The sequence below is a fragment of the Netta rufina genome, assembly GCF_964035555.1.
Source record: "Netta rufina genome assembly, chromosome: 1".
In the NCBI taxonomy this organism is placed as follows: Eukaryota; Metazoa; Chordata; class Aves; order Anseriformes; family Anatidae; genus Netta; species Netta rufina.
The window spans coordinates 56709921-56732439 of NC_140123.1; the positions used below are offsets into that span (position 1 = coordinate 56709921).

The 22519-nt window shown below is 37.9% G+C and overlaps 1 protein-coding gene across 2 annotated transcripts in view; it reads right to left on the minus strand.

Moving 5' to 3' along the window:
* The window catches only part of NALCN (sodium leak channel, non-selective), a gene marked incomplete at both ends in the record, with an annotated part of 218699 nt that overhangs the window by 156232 nt on the left and 39948 nt on the right, over window positions 1-22519 (minus strand). For both annotated transcript variants that reach the window (XM_084305464.1, XM_084305463.1), the window contains one exon: window positions 20352-20506. In XM_084305464.1, coding sequence (XP_084161590.1) covers window positions 20352-20506 — 155 coding nt within the window. The remainder of the gene's footprint in view (window positions 1-20351; window positions 20507-22519) is intronic.

The following is a 22519-nucleotide window of genomic DNA, read 5'->3' on the forward strand; positions in this document are numbered from 1 at the left end:
ATTATTCTCTAAATTGTAGTTGTAAACAACTAAGATTCCTACAAAGAAATAAAAATTGCCACATATAAATCTATGCAGTTGCATAACACAAAACTATCTTGCTCGTTGCCTTTTCATCAAAATCTGCATGTTGACCATGACCATAAGCATGTCGTATTCTTTACAAGACAAAAAAAAAAGTAATTTTCAAAATATTTTTGTTGGGAAGCTAACAGAATGAAACTTAATCTGCTTTCTGACGGGTAATAAAATAAAATAAAATAAAATAAAATAAAATAAAATAAAATGAACAACAACAAAAATCAAGCCTCTCTTGACTTTAAAATGAATTGTTTGACCCTAATCATCAGGTGTTGACATAGCCCTTCATATACTTGGATTTCTCCAAATGCTGCACATAAAGCCTACAAATTAAAGCAGAGTACAAAGTGCAAAAAGCAGCTTGTATTTACATTTCATCTGGAAAACAGTTGTAGGAGTGATGGCATAGAGCCAAGTTCCACTACTTCTAAACTGGCTAAATCATATTCTTCAGTAAGTATCCCCTTCTTTTTTTTCTTTCCTATGGGAAGCATTCATGAGTCATGGGTTGTAGATCTGACTTCTGCTGAAAACACTCATGTGAATCCCATTTCTAACAGTGAATCATCTGGCAGAAGCGAAGCGTTAAGCTTACAAAGGAACCTTATTTTTCTTACACAGGTTAGGGCGCAGGAATGTAAAGTAACACTGTGAATAAATAAAATGCCACTCAGGCCATGATTTGGTGATTTAATCTGTCTGTAAGGCTCTGAATACTATGGTAAAAGCACCATGATGTGAGGTACTGCCAGTTAAAAAAATACTAATTTTTGATGGTTTCATTTTGAAATGAAAGCTTGCACACTGCAACATGTATTGTCTGTTGGTACCTCAATTTCAGCCAGAGTAGGTATTGTCTGGTCTCTTACCTCCCACATAAAGGTATTAAGCTGGTGTAAATTCAGTACCATGTACCCCTGTGACTCTGACAGTAAGACATTCACGTACTCTGCCTCATCTTAAACAATCTGTACTATGAGTCATAACAGAAGTCAAACCACAGCCTCAGTGTGTTGCAAACCAGCACTTCTGACAGCACTTATGTTGTCAAATAATGTGGCTCCTGTTCCCTGATGTGTTCCCATGGATGTGCCTGTACCCTGTGTAGCTCCCTCCAGCCTATACATACCCTTAGCACAATTCCAAATAAGCTCACATCTTCAACATCCTCCATAGGCTGGCATTTCCTCATGCAATATATACCTTCAATACTGGATTATGAAACCACAACCGTGGTGGGCTATGGCAACATGAAAGCGACAAAATGTTCACAGGAACTTGTCACTGAACAATTCCATAAAATGTTTTAGTTATGTCTTGGGGCCATAAAGATGACTCATAAAGATGGCCCAGTGGGGATCAAAACCAACCACTGTACAAGTGGATACACAACCATTCTGCTCTAGGAGGCACTAGGCCTGAGCAGTTTGAACATGAGTCAGTCAATATGGGAAGAGTCTACAGGAAGAGTGTTGCCATCAGGTTGATGAAGGTGATCTTTCCCCTCTACTCAGCCCTGGTAAGGCTACATCTGGAGTACTGTGTCCAGTTCTGGGCTCCGCAGTACACGAAGGACATGGAGCCTGTAGAGAGTGCAGTGGAGGGCTAAGAGCTGGGCCTGTTTAGCCCGGAGAAGAGAATGCTGAGACGGGAACTTATCAATGTGCACAAATACCTTAAGGGGGATGTCAAGAAGATGGGGCCAGACACTTTTCATTAGTACCCACCAACAGAAAAGGCAACAGGCACAAACAGAAACACAGGAAGTTTCACATGAATGTGAGAAAAAACTTCTTTACTTTGAGGGTGACAGAGCACTGGAACAGGTTGCCCAGAGAGGTTGTGGTGTGTCCTTCCCTGGAGATGCTCAAAACCCACTTGGACGTGATCCTGTGCAATGTGCTCTAGGTGACCCTGCTTGAGCAGGGGGCTTGGACCAGATGGTATCTAGAGGTCCCTTCAACCTCAACCCCTCTGTGACTGTGACTCTGTGACTATATTGTGTTATTTGTGGACCAAAAATCAACACCAAATAGATTATTTTTGTTAGTGTAAATCCTGTCTCTGTCTGAATTCTACAGTTCACACATTGTCACATTGTATGGCTCACCTGTGCTACACATCCGAATGACATATGGCTAAGTACCTAAAGGCAAATACAACCTCTAGTAAATAGTAGGAAGTTCCCAATTTCAGGTTGCCATAATACAGAAGATACAGAGGGAAAGTATCACTACACACTTGTCTCCAGCCATAGTAAGAAGTGTAAAAGGCAATATTGGCATTAGAACAATTGGCCATGAATATGAGATAAGTGTATTGCAGGTGTTTTCTAATCACTAAGGAAATGAAGTCCTGAAAGTGTTTTTCATTTGTTTTGCCTCTTCCATTCCTAAGTTTTCCAGCTGAGACTTGACATTTTTATGAACAATGCTTATTTGGCACAGTTCCCTGTAGTCTTGAGAAGGAGTGGACAATAGCATTACCCACCAAGGGTCCTTCCAGTTGTGTTGCATTGTCATGAAAAGCGATGTTTTTCATATCAGTAAGTGTGATGATATAAATCCCAAAGAAAAACCCTCTGAGTTCAACAGCCATGTTTTGTTTATTTGTTTTGTTTTATTTTATATTTTCCAAATTAATGCAGGCCTAACCCTTAATTAGCAAATAATACAAAAATGTTAATTATTTCACTTTCATTGGCTTCATGACAGGGGAAATTTCTAAGAATGCATCTAATTAGATTCTGCAGGAAGGATTAACACTATGCTCTGTTGTGGAGGTTCTCAGCAATGGGGCTGGTACTACACAACAGCTAGAGAAGGTCACTCTTTGGTACTGGAAATGATGTTGTTAAAAAATACCCGTTTACTCTGAACTGCACTGAAATTCTCCAGAGTAATTTTTTCCTAAATCACACATTCCCCATTGTGCCTGAGGACCCTGTGGACACAGCTGCAACCCTGCATCTTTCACAGTACACGAATTACTTTAAAAAGTAATACTATCCCCCATGTTTTAGTCAAGAATGTTCACTACAGCAGCCCTAACCATTTGAACACTTATTAGTCGCAAAACTGCGGTCAGCATAGTGGGTAAAATCTATTGCTGATTATAATATTTAACTGAAATGAAGGACTGCTTAAGGACCAGAAGGAACTAAACATAAATTTAGAAAAAAAAAAAAAAAAAAGTCATAGCTCTTGGAGATACCAAGAGTTTCCATATCCCTAAAAGCATATGTGTTACGGATTTCATAGCATTTCAAAGGAATGAATGAAATCAGAAAGCATCTGGAGAAAGACAAGCTGATGCAGACTAACTAGTGTAGTATGATAACATAAAGCATCATATTTGACAAATCTGGCAAAATATTTGAGAAGAGAAAAGACAGAAAGCAGATAGGTGTGAAGCAGCTAACATAGTCTATTTTGATTAGGATTAAGATGCTTGTGAAATTACTGTAGAGCAGGTTAACCAGCTTTGCACAGCAGAAACAGCATTCTTCACTGGATAAAAGATTGACCAGGTAAAAGACTGCAAAGACTAATCTGATTGTGAAATAAATGAATCCTACAAGATTTCAAGAGCAACTATTTAAAAACAGTACTCTCCCTCAGTACTCCAAACTTTCTTCAGAATTTCTCTGAGAGAATTTAGCACCCCAATTACCTCAGTCACCAACCTTAGCTATTTCCAGACCATTTATCATCTTGATATGTGAATGTCAGTGGGATACATATCCATGTCTATGCTATAATAATCATAGAAAGCTGACTTATTAAATGGCTTCCATAATATGCAATTTCCATTCACTGCTGCTACTCCTCTATGAATCACCATTATTGGTCCATTGTTCTATATAAGATACTGAGGAGAGAAAGAAAAAAAATACAGGCAATGGCAGAACTGTGATTATATATGAACTGCAAAAAAATAAAATAAAATATGAAAAATAAAACAAAAATAGAGGTTGTTCCAGAGAAGAGGATTAAATACAACTGAATTTTTTGTTGTTTGAGAGACGATAATAAACATATTTAATTAATTGTAAATTAGCCTCGGAATTGTAAGTGCAATGCCTAAAAATACAGAAATGTCAGATGAAAAGCAAATGTAAGAAAAATATTATGTCTAGGGTGTAGCAAAGTTGACTAATACAGAAAGATATGTAAGTAGTACACATACCGCTATATAAAAAAAAAAAAAAAGAAAAAAAAAAAAAAAAAAACCTGCCACAGGCAGGTAATTAAAAGAAAATAATACCACAGTTTATCAGAAGAGACATATAGAAGTCCTGTTGTGACTAATCTATTTTACTTAAATTTGTAAGCCCCTGGGTAACTTCTGCCAAGATGAATCAGTGCTGTATAGTCAGCTCCTCTAGAAATAGAATAGTTTACTGAAGGTTTTTCTCCTGTACACATTGACATAGCATCTGTGCTGTATGTATGACCATGCCCCACTGGTGACCGACAGGGTCTTCTGACAGGAAATTTGCTGTTTTCACTTCTTTTGAAATATCTGCAATAAGTTATTTTAATTCTTCCAGTCTCATTAATTATAAAAGTATATAACTTAGCTGGAAACCTGTGCCACGTATTGCAGCTGTTTAAATTAAGTGCCAAAATTCTGAGCTTAGTTACTGCAATTTTCACAAAGGAAATAAAAAGGTGATAATATTGTGTGGTTTACTCCTTTTCAGATGTGAAATAAGATTCCTAAGTGAAGGGTTCACAATAATTATGTATTTTTAGTAGGCATAAACTGTGGTCTAAAATGAGGCAAAGTGCTGCTCATTATGGTAACCCTCTATGTGGCAGTAGTGCAGTACTGATGGAAAAGTAGAAGACAACCTTTTAAAGGAGTGTTTAGATGAGAGTGGAAAATGCTGATTACAGTATGGGAGTAGAAGCATCTTGACACTTTCCAAGGTGACCTGTCCCACCTTTGGTGGAGGTGGAACAGCATGTCTTCAAAAAGTCTTCAATACTGCTAAGTACTAGGGAGAACATCCAAAGCTGCCTGTGCCACTGAAACCCTGACCATTGAAAATGACTACAGAGATTTTAGGAAGAATAACAACTATTTGCATATCCAAACAATTCACGGCACAAAAATGTCCCTGTGGCAAAGAAATCAAGATCTATTTCCCAGCACTGTGCCCCAAATACAGAAAAATAGAGAAGTGGCAATTTTTCATTAGATTAAATTTTTCATTAGATGTGTTACGTATTTATTCAGATCACCTACTAGATTTTGCAAGATCTATCTCCCAGTTTGATCACAACCAGAATTTATGATCAATGTAAAGAATACATACAGTATGTAATGTTCTTAGTTCACATGCTTTTATTCTTTCAAGTGATTTCTATTCTATTTCAATTCCTATGAGGACAGGAACTGGAATTGCAGTCTTACAGTTATTTGAAGTAGTATTTCAGAAGTTCACAATGGATACAAAGTATTATACTAATCTTTTAGCTTGCAACCAAGGTCTTCTCTGAATACAGTGCATAATAGATATTGTGCAAGAATTTATTCACAGGACATCTTAATGACAGTTTGTACAGTACGATACAGGAGCTACTGAAGGTACCCAAGAACAGTAGGGAAAAGACACTTAGGAAAAGAAACATATGATCTTTATATATTGAGTTACAGAGTAACAAATTGAGATTGTGAACTATTTACTGAAAAAAGGTATTTTTCAGTAAATAGACACATTTGCCACAGGGCAATACAGAGTGGCAGCACGTGAAGCCAGTCATCACAGATGTGCTGAAGATTCACACCTAAACTTCTGCTATCTCTGTGCTACCCCCTCTAGAGTGACCATCTGTGATCCAGATTTTCTGGAATTGCATTATTCCCCCTTATTCCCTAGCAGAAGTGAGAAAGCCAAGTGCGATCTGGCCCTGTGTTATCAAATCTTAAATCAAAGATGATTTGGTAAATCACTCTAATTACAATAGCAGAGGGGAATGTTGCATGACTATCACAGATTGTATTCACAGTGAGTTTTTGCTTATTTCAATCAGCTTCACAAAAATGCTGTTTAGGATAAAATAATCAAATCTCAGAAGGCAAAGTAAAACAACATGTCCCATGCTTTATGCAAGTGTTGAAGGTCAAAGCTTGTAAAGTGGTCACATACTGAAGCTCTTGTCTGAAAGTGAAAATCTTCCACTGAGAAAACAATTACCTCTATTACCCAGTAACTGCAGCTTTCATTATGCAGAGCTATATTGTCTTAATGGCATGGACTGATAATTACACTGATAGGATCTAATTTTCTTGGTATGGAATGACAGGTTTCTAATTGCCTAACTCCACGCTTTGCCCATTGGCTAAGAGTTTTCTGCTCCATACTGCGGCTGAAATCAGTCATGCCTTGGGTTTCAGGGCAGTGCACACTGCTGTTACACCTGTAACTCCTTTATTTTCTCCTGTTGTTCTCTTTCCTTGCCAGACTGTGAGCTGTTGAGCAGCTATCCATGCACAAACAGCTACTGGTTAACACAAGTCTTTCTTAAATTCCCATGCATAGTGTATGAGTGAGAACTCATGCACTGATGGGACAGAAGGTCTGTTTTGCTTTGAAAAAGCTATTTCTATTAATTTTCTTAGTAAATCCTCATTAAGAAGATGTGTATTTATTTCCCTTTGACCACAACATGCCTATCATGCATGCTCCCAGATTGCTTTATTTAGCTTCTCAAAGTTACCTGACCCTTTGGTTAGCATTCTGCATTACAGGAACAAGAAATGTCACTGTAGATAATAGACTTGAGTGTTTAACTTATGGTTCCCATAGGAATTATAAGTAAACCATAGCAGCAGTACAAAAGCAAATATCCTCCTCTGCCTTCACAGAGTACATATCATCTCAGAATCACACTGGGAGGCTTTGCTGTGCTGGAGCAGGAGCAGCAGAAAGTAAACATGAGGTGGGCATCTGTGGAAACAGTATTTGCACTACATTTAACTCCTAACTGGCACTAGTGGGTACTAACACACAGAAGACTCTCAGGCAGCACAATGTGAAGGCTTCCTAGAGGCTCCCTTTGGGAGCCTGGGTCCAGCCAGTTACAATGTCACCAGCACCACATTCCCCAGCAGTCTCCATTCCAGGACTCCTTAAAACCATATGCTGGAGCAAATAAGCCCTCTTGAGACACAAAGCCATAGGGCAGCAGGGGAAGGGATAGCTAGCTTAGTAAGAAGCCAGCACTACTGCTGGTACAAGTGATCTCTACTGAATTGTATGTGTTCTCATTATTATACTTGTGGTCTCCTTGTAATCACAGGGAAAAAGTTACTTACACAGAATTTAAGCTTATACTGTTTGAGATACATTAAGAAACAGTGCATGAAGTTCCATGTCAATAAGGGATTGATAAGAGGTGATTGATATAAGTTACAGTGGAAAGAGTTACCTTCATTTTCTTAAAACCTTCTCATAAGACTTCTCTCTTCCATCCCTTCACCTTATGACCAGTGACGGTTTATGGCCTTCAACTTAACATCAGCAAGTATGTTTTTTTAACACCACCGTCCCTATCACACAAATATTTATCAGAAGGCATATTAGAAAGAAAACTTAAAAACAACTACTTTCAAAATGAAAACTAACCAAAACATTTTGGTTCACTGTGCAAACCATTCTCTCATCCTTCCCAGGTACAAAAGAGAATAAAAGAAAGAACAAGGCACAGAGCACAGGTGTGCCATGTACGGTACTATTATATTGACATGAGTGATATATCAAACTATACATAGCAGAATAGGATGGACACCAGCAAAGATCCATGGTTACAAACAAAATTGAGATCAGAATAATAAAAAAAAAAAAAGTACATTTTTCTGGAAAGTCTTTCTGGAAAGTTGTTTTATCCCCTTACAAAGCCAACTACTTGGCTGTTGAAACTAACACCTAATACCCTGGAATGCCAGGGGAAGTGTGTTCCAGCAAATTCTCTTAGCAGCAGTAAAGTTTTCTTCGACTGTCAGTACAAGACAACTGTACTAATCTATTCACATTAGTTTCACCTGACTGCCTGGTTTAATGCAGGACTCAATTACTGTGGGATTAACACAGCAATAAATTAAAATTCTGGAGGATTGATCAAATTACTTTTAAGTTCCCAAAACTCTTACGACTTCCCACAAACCATTTGTTAGTGTAACAGAACTATTATTTGTGCTATTTGTTGTGTGTCTATGAGCCATTAATTAAAAAAAAAAAAAAAAAAAAGTAGAAAAGGTCTTAATTAATGAGACAACTAAAATGGCATCACTGAGGAAAGTGGCAAGTACACAGAAACACTGAATGGCTAATAGAGTTAGCTGGAGCATCCCACTATATATTTTTTTTTACTCCAAATTCAGGCCACTTATTTACTTGTAGGGTATTTAAGATACAGTCCTTTCTAATCAGCTGAAACTTCCTCATGAAAGGCTCTTTACTAGCATATTCCTTGATAAAACTTAATCTACATCACACACAAAACATTTCAGAGCCTGGAAGAGACTGAAAATTTTCAAGAAACACACTCCCAGATAAGAGTCTGATCTTTGGCATTGTGTTCCCTTCAAGTGAAAAATGACTGGCTTTCTCCTTTCCACATGCATCTATAATCCATGCAATTTAACTGACCTACATTAGAGAACCTCTATTTTAAAAGGACACTGTCTGTTTAAAGTGGAATTGCCATACTAAAGAACAAAATTGAAATAAACTGAAGATTTGTCACAAAGTATACCTCTTCTGTGGAAGGCTCATCAAGCCCTCGGGTTTGAAAGGCATTTTCAGTCCTTCTATAGCAATAACAATTTTGCTATGTGTCTCAGAATTTTTGCTAAACACAGCTAATGATCCCTCACCTTAGACCCACTATTAGCCCCCATATATTTGTAACTGATATATCTCATCTCTGTCAAGAAGAAATAGTGAATTACATGTACTTGTCTACTTTTCATAAGCCTCAGTACATATATTTTCAAAGCATAATGTCCAGAGATATTCATTTATGTAGATAGCTTAGAGAAGGTATTTAACCCTGTCCTGTCAGACTGCAGGAGCAAGTCATTTACAAAGGACAACCAACCTAATTATGACCAAAGGAAGTCAACCAATATGGGCCAATCACTCTGTGTCTGCTCAGGAGAAAGCTCCATATGGAGGCTATCTGTATTTCTAAAAGTAGTCTGCTGCTAGCCAGTCGTCTTGAAACTGATAAATGACTTAAAATTTGGTATTTTGATTATAAGGGCTACAAACATTATATCTGAACAAAACAGAGACCTCCTGGTGGAGCTGGGCTAAAGTACAGGTAGCAATAAACCATAAGCATTCATTTAAGGGGGACAAGTGACTAGTATAAGGCAGGATATCCTTCCACTGGAAGACCAGCACAGCACTACTCAACAACACAGCCATGAAAAGTATAGGATTGGTGACCTGCTTGGAGATTTTTGTGGCTAATTTTAATATTCTTGCTAATATTTCTCATTCAAAATGGGAAGAAATGGGATTAATATATAACGTTCACTTTGCAGAATGTGGAGATGGATGGAGGGAAAAAGCTTATTGCTGTCATGTACAGGGTGCTGTTTGTTACACTGTGTTTTACTGTGCAATGTGACATAAAAGTATGAGAAGCAGTACATGAACAAGGCATCAAAACTGTCATGACTTGGCAAACAGAATAAAAAGACCTGAAGTTCTGAGAAAAAGCATCAAGGAAAATATACCTCAATAACTTTGGATCATGACAAGATTCCCTAAAATGTTATCTGGACTTGAAATAGCAAGAAGATTTCTGGGAGAGGAAAACTTGATCTAGAAGATACTATCTTGTATCTTGTAGTCTATAAAAGATATAATATTAACAAAGAACACAAAACAGCACAAAATACGATTAACAGAGATTCTGACACTTTCAGACTCACACGATGGCTAAAATTACACATTCTGCTGAAGAACATAATGCATGTTAGTGGGCAAAATCCTTGTAGAAAGAAGGTCATTATTGCACTTTCTGAAGCCAAGACTCTATGGAAACTCAGTTTGGACCCTCAGTAAGGGGAAGAGTGTCTAAACAGTGAATGGCATTAAAGGTGACCATGAAGAGAGAGGAGCGTTGTGTCAAAAAGTGTTATTTCATATTTTGTTAAAACTGAATATAATGTACATATACATTTTCTTTAAAATGCAAGAAGGAAGAACAGGCTTAGAATCATTAAGAAATATTTGGAGAACAGAAAAAAATGTATACTTAAGAGTAAAGTCAAACAACACTCTCGAATATAAGTGCTAAAATACAGCACAGATATTTATAATGAAATAAAACACTACCGATGACCATGGTTGCTTGGTATTATTTATCCTCTGTTATCTTTTGTTTAGAGAATAAAAGTGTCAGAATAACTAGGGGAAAATAAAGCAAAGGACAACGACCGTTCCTCCTATACTATGACTGGAGGTTATTAATTTCTCAGCAACACACAGGACTTAGACAAAACTGTCCAGCTAAATAATATATAGACCCAAAGATACTTCTGAGATGATTTAATTCAGAACTAAACTAGAAGAATTTAATATTAATTTGCATAGGAAAAAAAAAAAAAAAAAAAAAAAGCTGAGATTATCAAGTAATTCCTGTGCCAAAACAAGTACATTCTGCTTGGCCTTTGGCATGTGTTTAGGAAAGATACCAAGTGTTTTCACTTCAGGACTTCCTGGTGGTCATTTCTATAGGTAGTGAAAATTAGTGATAAAAAAACTTCGTTTTCTTAAATTACATTTGTTTATGTTCAACTTATAGCCACTGTATTGCATAAATACTTTTCCTGCTAAATAAAAAAAAAACCCAGAACAAAAATGAAACCCCTAAGGCCTTCTATCATTAAACTCTTTCTGATGGGAAACTAAAGATGGCCTTAGTATGCAAGTCCTTAAGAAGCTGTACGCAGTGAAAACACTGTTGTGCCTTAGGCCTACAGAGGGATTTATTAGTTTACTCCCTTTCACCTTGTTTGTTTTACCTAAGGAACAACCTGAACTTGTTTACCTCATTTACACAGCCATGGCTCCTTGCCCACAGTGCTCACATCCTTGTAACTAAAATCATTTCCCAAGAGGAAAAGCACAACAAGGAATCTAAACTGTTCTGATCTTGTGTACACAGGGCAATCAAACCACTTTCCTTAGTCCTTCGTGGTCACCAAAAAGCTGTATCATCTGCTAAAGCTGCCTATTCAAAGGCAGTCTAAGTCTAAAATAGGTTTATTTACATGCCAGGGTTTAGCTAGGTAGCAGTGTCTGCAGGGCTTGTGGCAGCAGGCGGCACGCAAGAGCATGGCCACCCCTGAAAGCTCATTCTGAAGCAGAGGACATGCATAAAGAAGGAACAACAGAAGAACAGTACAAAACAAAGAGAGGCAAGAAAGAAGCTACTCTGAATCCATAATCTGAATCAGTGCCCCCCCTCACCTCACATGCGGCGAAAGCAGGGGCTGGGGACAAGGATGTTGGCCCGAGAGGTGTGCTGACTGAAGCTGAGACAGGAGAAGGAGGGAAGGTATTTTCCCTTCTCTAAGTGTCTTTTTCGCTTCTCAATACCTAAATCAGTGATAAGAAGTTTACGGCAATGAAATGGGAATAAGAAATTAAATGAAATTCCTTGAGCAAAGGCTGTTTTGTGCACAACAGTGCCTCACCTGGGATCAGGGCCCTATTGCTCTCTGCAAGGTAGGTCTAGGTAGGAAATCCAGTAAGAAAAACAAAAACCTACCACCATATTTAAAATAATGGTTTTCACAGGTTTCTCAGTCAGTGGACTATTGGGGCATGCTTTAAGTCATTTGGGTTCACCTTTAGAAAATACGACTTTTATCTCTAAGCCCTCTATAGCTTCCCTAACTACATTCTGGCACCTTTATACATTAGCATCATTACCACTTGTCATGTTACCACACAATAATCACACAGGTCACAGTCCTGGATGAAGGCCTCATTATTAGGCTCTTCACATGCAAGCACTTGAATCAAAGAGCCATATAAATGGAATGGCATTAGACTTGTTTATCAAAGTATTTAATAGTGTGATGCACTTGCTTGGATAAAATGGAGCACTAAGAATCAATACATACTATCAAATGTACACATTATCTATAGAATAAAAGTCTGACCACAGGTTTTGATGAAATCATTACTGAGCCAGTGGTTTTCCTAAAAGCTCTGCCTTTGACTGGTACAATTAAGTGGAGACTCTGACTTAATTACATCCACTCATTGCTTTTTATTATCCCAGATACCAACAGACTCAGAGCCAAGGGATTCAGGCTGCGGTGGTGATACTGCTCTGCATTTCTGGCCCTCTATGCCTGTCTAAAACAACGCTGCCCTCATTCAAGCTGGGTTGCTGGCGTGAAAGCACAGTGTGGGAGGAAAGCGGCTTAGGCGGCTGAAAACACCCTTGTAATCCTTTTGACTATCGAAATTTCCTACTTTGAACAAATACCCACAAATATTTTTACTCTGTTCATTAACTTGAGGTTAACCATTCCTCACAGACCTGAAAAGCTCAAAGTGGGCAAAATAAGTAGTTGCCCAAGACTACACTCATAATCAGCTGCCTCCTTCATCTATGTCAGGAAAGATGTAGAGCTTAGGGATATGGTTTAGTGGGGACTGCTAGCGTTAGGTCAGAGGTTGGACTCGATGATCTTGAGGTCTCTTCCAACCTAGAAATTCTGTGATTCTGTGATTCTGTGACCAAGCAGTGGCTAATACCTCCCCCAACAGACAAGATGGCTTCGTCAGGTGGGTGAGTGATGGAGAAAAGAAAACATCAGCCTCTGTCACCAGTAACAGGCTCTGTTCCTCATCCAGTGTCAGCAGGAATAGCAAGTTGGATTTTTCAATATTTTCTTTTATGTTGCTGAATCTTGTTAGCATTCAGCCTCCTAAATGTTAAAGGTGCTTTTAAACCACTTTCAGTGGAGAAAAACTGGACGTAACTCCAGGAAAGAATGACAAAAAGCAGGTCTTTATAGTAATCCCTCTAGTCACTGTGTCTTTGTTCCTCACTTTCCTCAGTTTTCTGCACCCAAATTTATGATATAGGTGTCCACACAAGCAAATGGACTTGTAGCTTTTAATGCTTGTTGTTTCCAGGCGTACCTAAGTGGGGATTTGGGGCTGACTTCAGCTTTTCTTCCAGGCTGGTTTGAGCCTTTCCTCCCTTTCCAGTTTGGCTTTCATGTGAACATCACACCTCACCACCCAAGACACAACTCAGCCTCTAGGAATTCCAACCCTACAGACAGACACACAACCTTTCAGAAACATGAAATATCTCATGGAAAATATATTTAATTGATTGTGGCAGAGTGAGGTGCAAAAGCCAGATTCATGGCATATTATCTTAACCCTAATTCCTTCCTTCTGAATGGTAGAACTAATGGCACCCTACTCTTCTTCCATTTTAAGTGCTGTGCCTTTTTAATTTAAGCCTGTTACACACTCTCTAACTCACTCTAAGAGGTCCACATTTTTCTTGTGCTGGGGGCCCCAGACCTGGACACAGCACTCCAGGTTGGGCTTCATGAGGGCAGAGCAGAGGGGGACAATCACCTCCCTCGACCTGCTGGTCACACCTCAAACTAGTGTAACTCCATCATTTGGTGAATAAAATTCCAATTAATGGCTAAACAGAAAGCTATTTTGATCCTTTTACAAGTCTTTTATTAAAACAATAGCTGTAAGTGAATGGAGGAAGTTGATTTCAGCCCCACAATGATATTTCCATTAACAAATATTAAATTAGGTTCACTTTTAAGCTATTCATGGCAGACATTTTTCACAATGACATATATTTCTCCTAATTACCAATTTAAAAAAAAGACTCTCTACTGTTGGCAAGACAAGAATATGTAAATTCTGGGTCACATATTATAAGGGAAAACTCCTTATAATATGAATGTGAAATATCTGAGACCTAAAGCTCTGTTGCTGTTTTATAGCCCATGAAATGAGACGATTTTGCTGGCTCATTGTACCATCAAACAGTGTTCATTGTTACTGTGAGTAATGTTTAATTCAGGTTTAACTTTCTTATGTGTGCTTTGAAGCACTCCTTACCCTTGAAATTTTATTATTTGTCTCCGAGATGCAACATGTATGTGTTTATCTCCTATCCGTAAAATGGACATTAATATGGTAGTCTTGGCAAACACTCTCCACAGGTAATGGAGGTAATTATTATCATTTGGTAGGGTATTGGCCCTAGCAAATAACAAATAGGCTGTTGGTGCTAGAGTATAGAATAAGATCTGATTCTCTCCTCAGAATGATCTTTCATAGCATAAAACTTCTTTCCCTTCCTTCGCAGAGTATTTTTTTAACTTCTAGGCATCTCTGAAATTTCTTTTCCTTTTGAGAATATGTTAAGCACTGTAAATCATGAGAAAGTAAGTCTCTAGGATTATGTGAAGAGTAAAATTGGTAATGTAGCTGCAAGTGTACATCTGTAGATGATTACAGATGATTGCACCCATGAGACATGTGAAATGATTACTAGCCAGATTTTACAAAAATCTGAATGCAAAAGGATCTGCATTGTATGGAAAGCATAGCTAAGGATAAAGACTGCCCAAGATCCAGCAACAGGGTAGGGCCTGGTACTTTTCTGCTTATACAGCACCTTTTCCAGCAGCATCCAAGCAGACAACCATACCAATTTTCTTAGCATGGCCCTGACAGCAATTCCTGCTGTAATTGACTGAATGTAGACACACACTCAGACAGTGACATGGAAGGCAGAATTACTTGTCATAGTTCCCCAACTGCCAAGTCTTCCATGCTCTTATCTAACTCAACAATTATATTTATGCTTTTGAGATATATCAGGTGAAAATACTTGCACAAATACGATCACGTGCCCAATTAATTGTACAGTAACTGGGATTTATTCATAGAACAAAGGTCATTTTTCTGAATATTTACCCCAAGACTTTTGAACACTTCATGGTACTGTCATGGTATGGTCATTTTTCTGAATATTTACCCCAAGATTTTTGAACACTTCATGGTACTGTCATGCTGTCAGCTACACCCTATGGGATTAAACATTGCTAAGAAAAACACAGACAAGAAGAGAGTAAAATCAGAAAGAAGAAACAGGCCAACTGTGAATGCACCTGATGCTCTCAGTGGGAGTCAAGGCTGAATGCTGCACTAATGTGAAGCAAACGTCAACCTTTTTATAGCAGCCTGAATCAAAAGCAGCTAAGAAGTCTGAGAAAGAGAAGAGCTTGACAGTACTATACAGGTATAGCCAGTAGTAAGGAGTTTTGCCTCCCACATCCACACAGTCAGCCAAGCCTTTCATTCATACCCTTTCTTTTACTCCCACTCAGCCCCACAGGTAGTATTCAAAAAACATTTCAGGCATCCTGACGGATAAAAGACTTAATTTAACATGAAGGTTCCCATTGCATAGGAGCAACACCTACTTAAAAAGTCAAGTTGTGTGTCAAATTGTTGGAAAGAGTATTCGGTTTTCTACTGAGTTCCTGAACAACTTCCTATAAGAAAGCAGTAACTCCTTGTAGCCTCCCATCAGCTGGAACCTTATGTATCTCAAACCATCTTACCTAGGGGGCAGATTACTCTTTCTCTGCTGTTACTTCCTCCTGTCTCAGAACTTCAGAGTAAGGGACTTTGGGTACTGAGGCCTTAACTAATCGATTTTCTGCTCCATGTTTCATTCATTGCTGGTTTCATAAACAGGTCTAAAACATACCTCCATGACTGTTGCCTGTAACTTTTCTAGAGGTGTAGACAAACAGAACTGCCCCGATTTTTAATAACTTCACTCTCATTAGAGGTTACACTTGTAAATTCATCAAAACCGATCAGTGCTTTTAATCTCCTTCTACATCCTAACTAGAAATACGTATTTTGAAGAAAAACAGAGGCATTAGCTGTAGATACATGCTGATGTGGCCCATGTTTGAAAAATTATCACAAACATCAGGCCTAAGCATTATATTATTAATACACGTTGACGTTTTGTAGGCACTGGAGAACTTATGGCACAAATCTTACTGTATTATTGCTATACAAACACAAAACGGAAGCAGTTTTTATAAACAGAGGAGAAGCATTCAGTCCTCTGCATCTTCATTTTAAAAGGTTTTTTAAAACATCTCTTAAAGAAGAGAAGGCTCCGGGGTGACCTCATTGTGGCTTTTCCATACTTAAAGGGAACTTACAAAAAAAAAAAAAAGGAGAGCAACTCTTCGCTCAATCAGATAATGACTGGACAAGGGGAATGGTTTTAAACTAGAAGAGGGGAGATTTAGATTAGATGTTAGGAGGAAATTCTGCAGAGGGTGGTGAGGCACTGGAACAGGTTGCCCAGAGAAGCTGTGGATGCTCCATCCCTGGAGGTGTTCAAGACCATGTTAGATGGGGCCCTGGGCAACCTGATCTAGTGGGTGCCATCCCTGACTATGACAGGGGGGTTGGAACTGGGTGATCTTTGAGGTCCCTTCCAAACCGGGCCATTCCATGATTCTATGATTGTCTCACTATGACAACATACAGAAACATGGCTAGGTGAAACTAACTGTTCTGTGATGGGTGCAAAACCCTTTGCTAAGTAACCTTATAAGCAGCTACTAATGACACATTGTCAGAATGGAAGACTATCAAATGAGGTTCCATCAGTCTGTTCTTGATCTGGGTTATTTACTTTTTTTACTTTTGACCAAGTTGATAAATTATAGAAAAATAAATAAATTATAAGCATCAGTGTTCAGATAAAAATAGACTTAAGAGGTACTGAAAGTATTCAGGAGGAAAGAGTTAAAACTCAAAAAGATCTTAGCAAACTGAAGAAATAGTATGAAAAAAAGAAACTATAGTATTCAACAGAGACAAGTGCAAGGTTCTACATTAAAAAAAAAAAAGTAAATATACAGGATGGGAAACAGTGATGGCAGCTTTTACGAAAGGACACAAGGGCTGTAACAAACCAGAAAAACACATGAATCACCCACATCATGCTGTTGTGAACATGGAAAACATCTCACTGGGATGTAGAATCTGTAATAAAGCTTAAAAATACATGAAGTAAAGGCTTTACTGGAATATTCTGCCAGTACTGCACTTCAGCAAAGAGGTGAATCAGCTGGAGAAAGTCTTGTAGAAGGCCAACAAGAATAATTTAATGCTTAATATTTAAGTCATATAGCAAAAGTCCAAAACATGTAAAACTACATTGCCTATGTTTCCGTAGAGGGTAGAAGAGGCATAATGATAGTCTTCGGACATGCAGAAAATATTTTTTGACGTTTTATCTATGTCCATACTGAATAAAATGAAAAATTACAATCTTAAGTCACAGAAAGAAAGATTCAGGTTAGACTTTAGGAAACTCTTCCTATGAGTATAGACAATGAAACAGTGCAATAGATTGCCTGGAAAGATTGTCTGCTTCAGAAAGAAAGCAGATAGACTAGATTATCTTGACAAGATGACTTCAAGTACTATTTATTAATAATCTATAACTATGCTCTTCCTTAAAAAATACATGTATGCAAACAAGTATACATAAAACAGATAAATATAACATGTCAAAATCAAATATAGAAAACCTGGAAACTCTGAAGTACCAAAACTTATGCTATCTTTCCAACTTTCATCTCTTTAAAGCTGAGGTATTTGTAAAAGTGGGAACAGAGTATGGCGAAAATTCAGGGATTTTCCAAATGTATTACTTACTTGGCATATCCTTACAGTATAAAAAACTCTTAAATTAACTTATATCTAATTAGGACAGTGTGGTTTTCACCCCATAATAAAATTGTAAAAAAGCTTTCCCTTTCTGTTTAAAGAAGAGAAATTTTCAAATATTCATAACTTGTACTTATATACTGCAAATTAAGTGGCACTAATTATACAGTAGCTGCCAAACTGCTATGCTCTTGTGATTTTTGTAATGATATATTTCAGGAACCAACAGGACAGGCTGCATATAATAATATGCAGAAATAAAACATCAATGAATGTACACAATAAAATACTGTAATTACACAGGAAAGATCTACTTCATTACTTACCTGTTAACTACATATAAAGGTACATCACAAAATGGAGATTTATAAAATATTGATAAACTTGCTGGTTATTAACATGTTTTTAACATTCCTAATTTAAGGAGGCTTATTTTTGTGGCAAAGCTGCTGTAAATTACCCAGTATTTTAAAGTTTAGCAATCAGCTTTCAATTGTCAATTTCTGACTACTGTACTTAGAGGCGTTTATCTCCTGATTAGCAACATCTAGACAAAAACAGTGTATTAATGACAATTTTCCTACATCTATTAGCAACCTTTGGGCTTTCAAACACAGCAGTCAGAATGACTATCAATAAAGCACAGGACTATGCCTCAGGAGAATGGAGTTTCAGCCACTTTTTAAACCTGTTTTATCAATCAAGGCACTGTTGGACAAATTATTTCAGCTGTCTTTGCCAACCTTTGGTTTCCTTTGGATGCCTTGCCATCATTAAAAAATGTTTATTAAGCACTCAGCCTTGTTCAAATCATCCATATAACTAAGCTTATCTAAGGTGTTGCAACTATTTTCCCTAGTGACCAGGTAGGCAGCTAGAATAACAGCCTTCAATGCCACAACCGATTTTGTACATCAAGATAAGAAGGGTGATTTCAATCTATCTAAGGCATAATTCTTCTGGTGATATACTAGAACTAGAGAACTTGCACATGGATGTTTTTAGCTTCTAGTGTAAACTCAGCTCATATTTACCCAGGCATGGCACTATGACTTAAGAATCTGACGGTTGACTGACAGATCAGACAAGGTTGTCCTTTGCGAGCCACTGAAGAAAAATTTCATACAAAAGGTAGGTACTACAGGTACTGCTATCCAGCTAGCAGTACTGGTACAACTGTTACACTCATAGCTTCTGGAATAAACAAAATACAACTTTGTTGAAATCTTTTTTTTTTTTTTTTCTCCTCAGAAAGGGATAAAAAAAAAAAAAGAGGACAGAAATGGCAGTTTCTCTTCAGAAATTCTTTGGTATCACAGAGTACCTGTCATAATAGGAGACTACTTCTTTTAAGTCTCTGGCTCATTGTGTACATTAAGTGGCCTGGGAAACAACTGAAGTAATTTCAGCTGCAAGGGCTTTCAGTTCTCAAAAAAATCCTTTTGGATTGTAGTCATTCCATCAGTAAACCTTTTTATAACCTTCAAGTTCATCTGAGGCCACAATAACAGTCTACTGTCTAGAGCTCAAGCCAGGAAAAATGAAGTATAAGCTTATCAGTAAGAGAGAGGCATCAGAAAGAATATGGCCTGTAGGCATGCTTTTTCATTTGAAAGGAACTCCCTACCTGTACTCATGAAAATGTTCAGCTGCAGGCTCCTGTTGGACCTTTGTCTGTTAAATAAATGTGAGATAACCACAATTTTCTGATAGGGTAACCTGCACATTTTCCATTCGGATATGAATCCTGCCACAGATGCCTGTACTGTTGCCACCTTTCTTGAATTACTGCTCTGTGTTCCCTGTGGGGATGGCACGACGCGTGCCAACTAGCAGAGTGCATTGTGCTGGTCATTCTGAGGTATTTCTCACAGGAGAAAAATTGCACTGGTAGTACAATATCTATCTGTCTGACTCTCAGTCATTTTACTGAATGCTATTCTGACTTAACACAGTTTGGATCCAGGTTGTCACAGACAAATATGATCTCACTTTCTCCCCCTCCTCCTTAGGACTGAGAGGATAACTTTAGTACCAAGTAATTCTGTGTGTTTTTCCTTTTTCCTTTTTTTTTTTTCCTTCTTTTCTTCTTTTTTTTGCATAGGAATTACTACTAAAATTAGACAAATAAGGTGAAATATATACTCTAAAATGGATCATAAATAAATCACAGTAATTAGTCATCGCATTTGCATATTGGTGATAATCAACAGCTGACTCTTTTTAAATAAAGACATTGTTTTAAAGTTATTTAAATCCTGGGAACCCAAGCAATGTAAAAATAGATAACTTCATCATTCCAAATCAAATAGCACAGCTTCTCTTTCTGGCATGTGCTCTACTTGAGCAGAATACTGATTGCATTTGATATCTTTTCAGCACAGACATGAGCTATCTGTTCTACTCATTTCATAAACATTTTTAAATGGATACTGAAATGGATTTTACCAGTAGGACAGACCTATCTCATTAAAGCCACTGTAGCCCAGCTCTTGCCTGCTTAGTCCCAGATCTTCAAGGTCCATGCATTTAAATCCAGGTGGGCACTGGTAACCTTCTTCTAGCTCTCTGGAACAGTGGGTGTCGGGGATAGCTAAATTATTCCAGGTTACGTTTCTGTGAAAAATACAAAATTACGGTGTTACATAAATTCAGCTCAGAGCAATACTAAATGCTTGAAAGCAAGAGGGCTAAAGTGACTTCAGACCTATAAAATGACAGTACAAATATAAACAGAAGTTTCATACTAATACTTAGAGACCTCAACAAAAATAGAGAGTCTTCAAGACATACAAAAGTTAACATAAGAGCTGTTCCAACTGTGTTTTCATGTAATTTGGACACTTAACTGCTTCAGACACCTTTGCAAATCCTGAGAATGTGTTCAAATCTAGGGAAAAATGTGATTTTGAGTTCCACAGACACTAGCTGAGCTAGCTTTGACATCTTTTAACAGGATCATTGTGAATGACTTGTCTTCCATGTAAGAATGTGTTAGCTTCTTGTACCTTGGTTGGGCCAGGGTTCTACCACAGATAGTTAAATCCTTCATATTGCACACATATAGCCATGATCACAGAAAAAGTCAAATCATTACACATCTAGTGTAAGTACTGATGCGACTGAAACAGATGTGATTCACAACACCAATAATGGTTTGGTAAAACAGGTGGAAAAATAAAAAAATATTCAAACTGGTTCAAACTGATTTTTGCTGGTAAATATAACACTGAAAAATGGAAAGACATGGAAAAAAAAAAAAAAAAAAGAGAGCACTGCAACACAGTGTGCTAGCCAGTGAGAGGCCTCCCATTTTTCACTGTTGCCAGATGCTGAGCATCACTTGTCTTCCCTGCTCCTCTGGCACATTGTGTGAGCTATTGAAGAGGCTCTGTCAAGCTGCACTACAATGGGATTTTAGGTAGTTCCAGTGCAAGCAGACTTTGAAGTTAAAAGGTGAGGGAGGACAAATTTGTGGCTCCCTGGTCTGTATCTGTGGCATATACACAAGTATATACACAAGTACTCCCAAACTTCTGTAAGGAGAAGCTCAGGCTCCTCATAGGCATTCACAGCACACCATTGATAATGGCAGTAAATATGGAAGAGAGAGAATTAAAACCTGCTCATCCCATTTCCCAAGAAGCGGTTTAGTTAAAAGGTACACCTTAGCAATGAAAATTCATTCTGAGCAGGTTTCTGCTAGGGCCCACAAAGCAGCACAGCACATAAGTAAAGATTCACATTACTTGTGCTACGAGCCAACTGGGTAAACCAAAGAGAAGTAAGGTTGCAATATGACAGCTCCAACTGCATTGAACAGGCACACAAGCGAGCAACATCATTTTTCTCCCTGCTTGTACTTTCTCTTCCAACAAATGGAAATCCTGATTTTTGGCTCAGTCCCAGAGCAATTTCGAATCAGACTTGGAAAGCTAATCAGGGAGAGTTCCGGTCTGAGGAAAAAAACAGTCTGTAGCATTTCTCCATTCATGTTCAGGCTGATTTTGACTTTCTAGTCACAGCACAGACTTTTGATATAAAAACACTTAAAATGAATTACTGAAAGTTACAGAGAAAATCTTGTAGTATTCACCCCGTTATCCTGAGGCTCCAGACCAATGCCTTAAAATTCATCACTTTAATTAATCTTATTTGTCCACAGAACAGGTGAAATTTATAGCCTGCCTTTTAGTATAATTAGCATTTTATTGTTCTTCTGAAAGTCCTCTTCCTTTAATCTAACTCACAGATGCATTTTGACAGCTAAATTGGGTGAACAGGAGTCATAATTACTTTATTTTTCTTGCCTTTATGCACTGCATGCGATAGCAATAGATTACTATAAACCTGTCAGTGTGAAACTAAAGCTTCCTACACAATTTTTCCTAGGCAATTACAAATACAGAGAACAGTGGCTGCACCCATTCTGTAGCTATTTCTTCATGATGCCTGAGAGCCATACATATCTGCATAGATGAACACACAGACACATAAACGCCTCCAGCCAGCACTATAAAGGACTCCCCAAAAATTTTGCTATCTGCTTAACTAGAAAGACAGATAGATATACAGGCACATGTGTACCCATTTCCATTTTTGTAAACATGTTTAGCATACATCACTCAA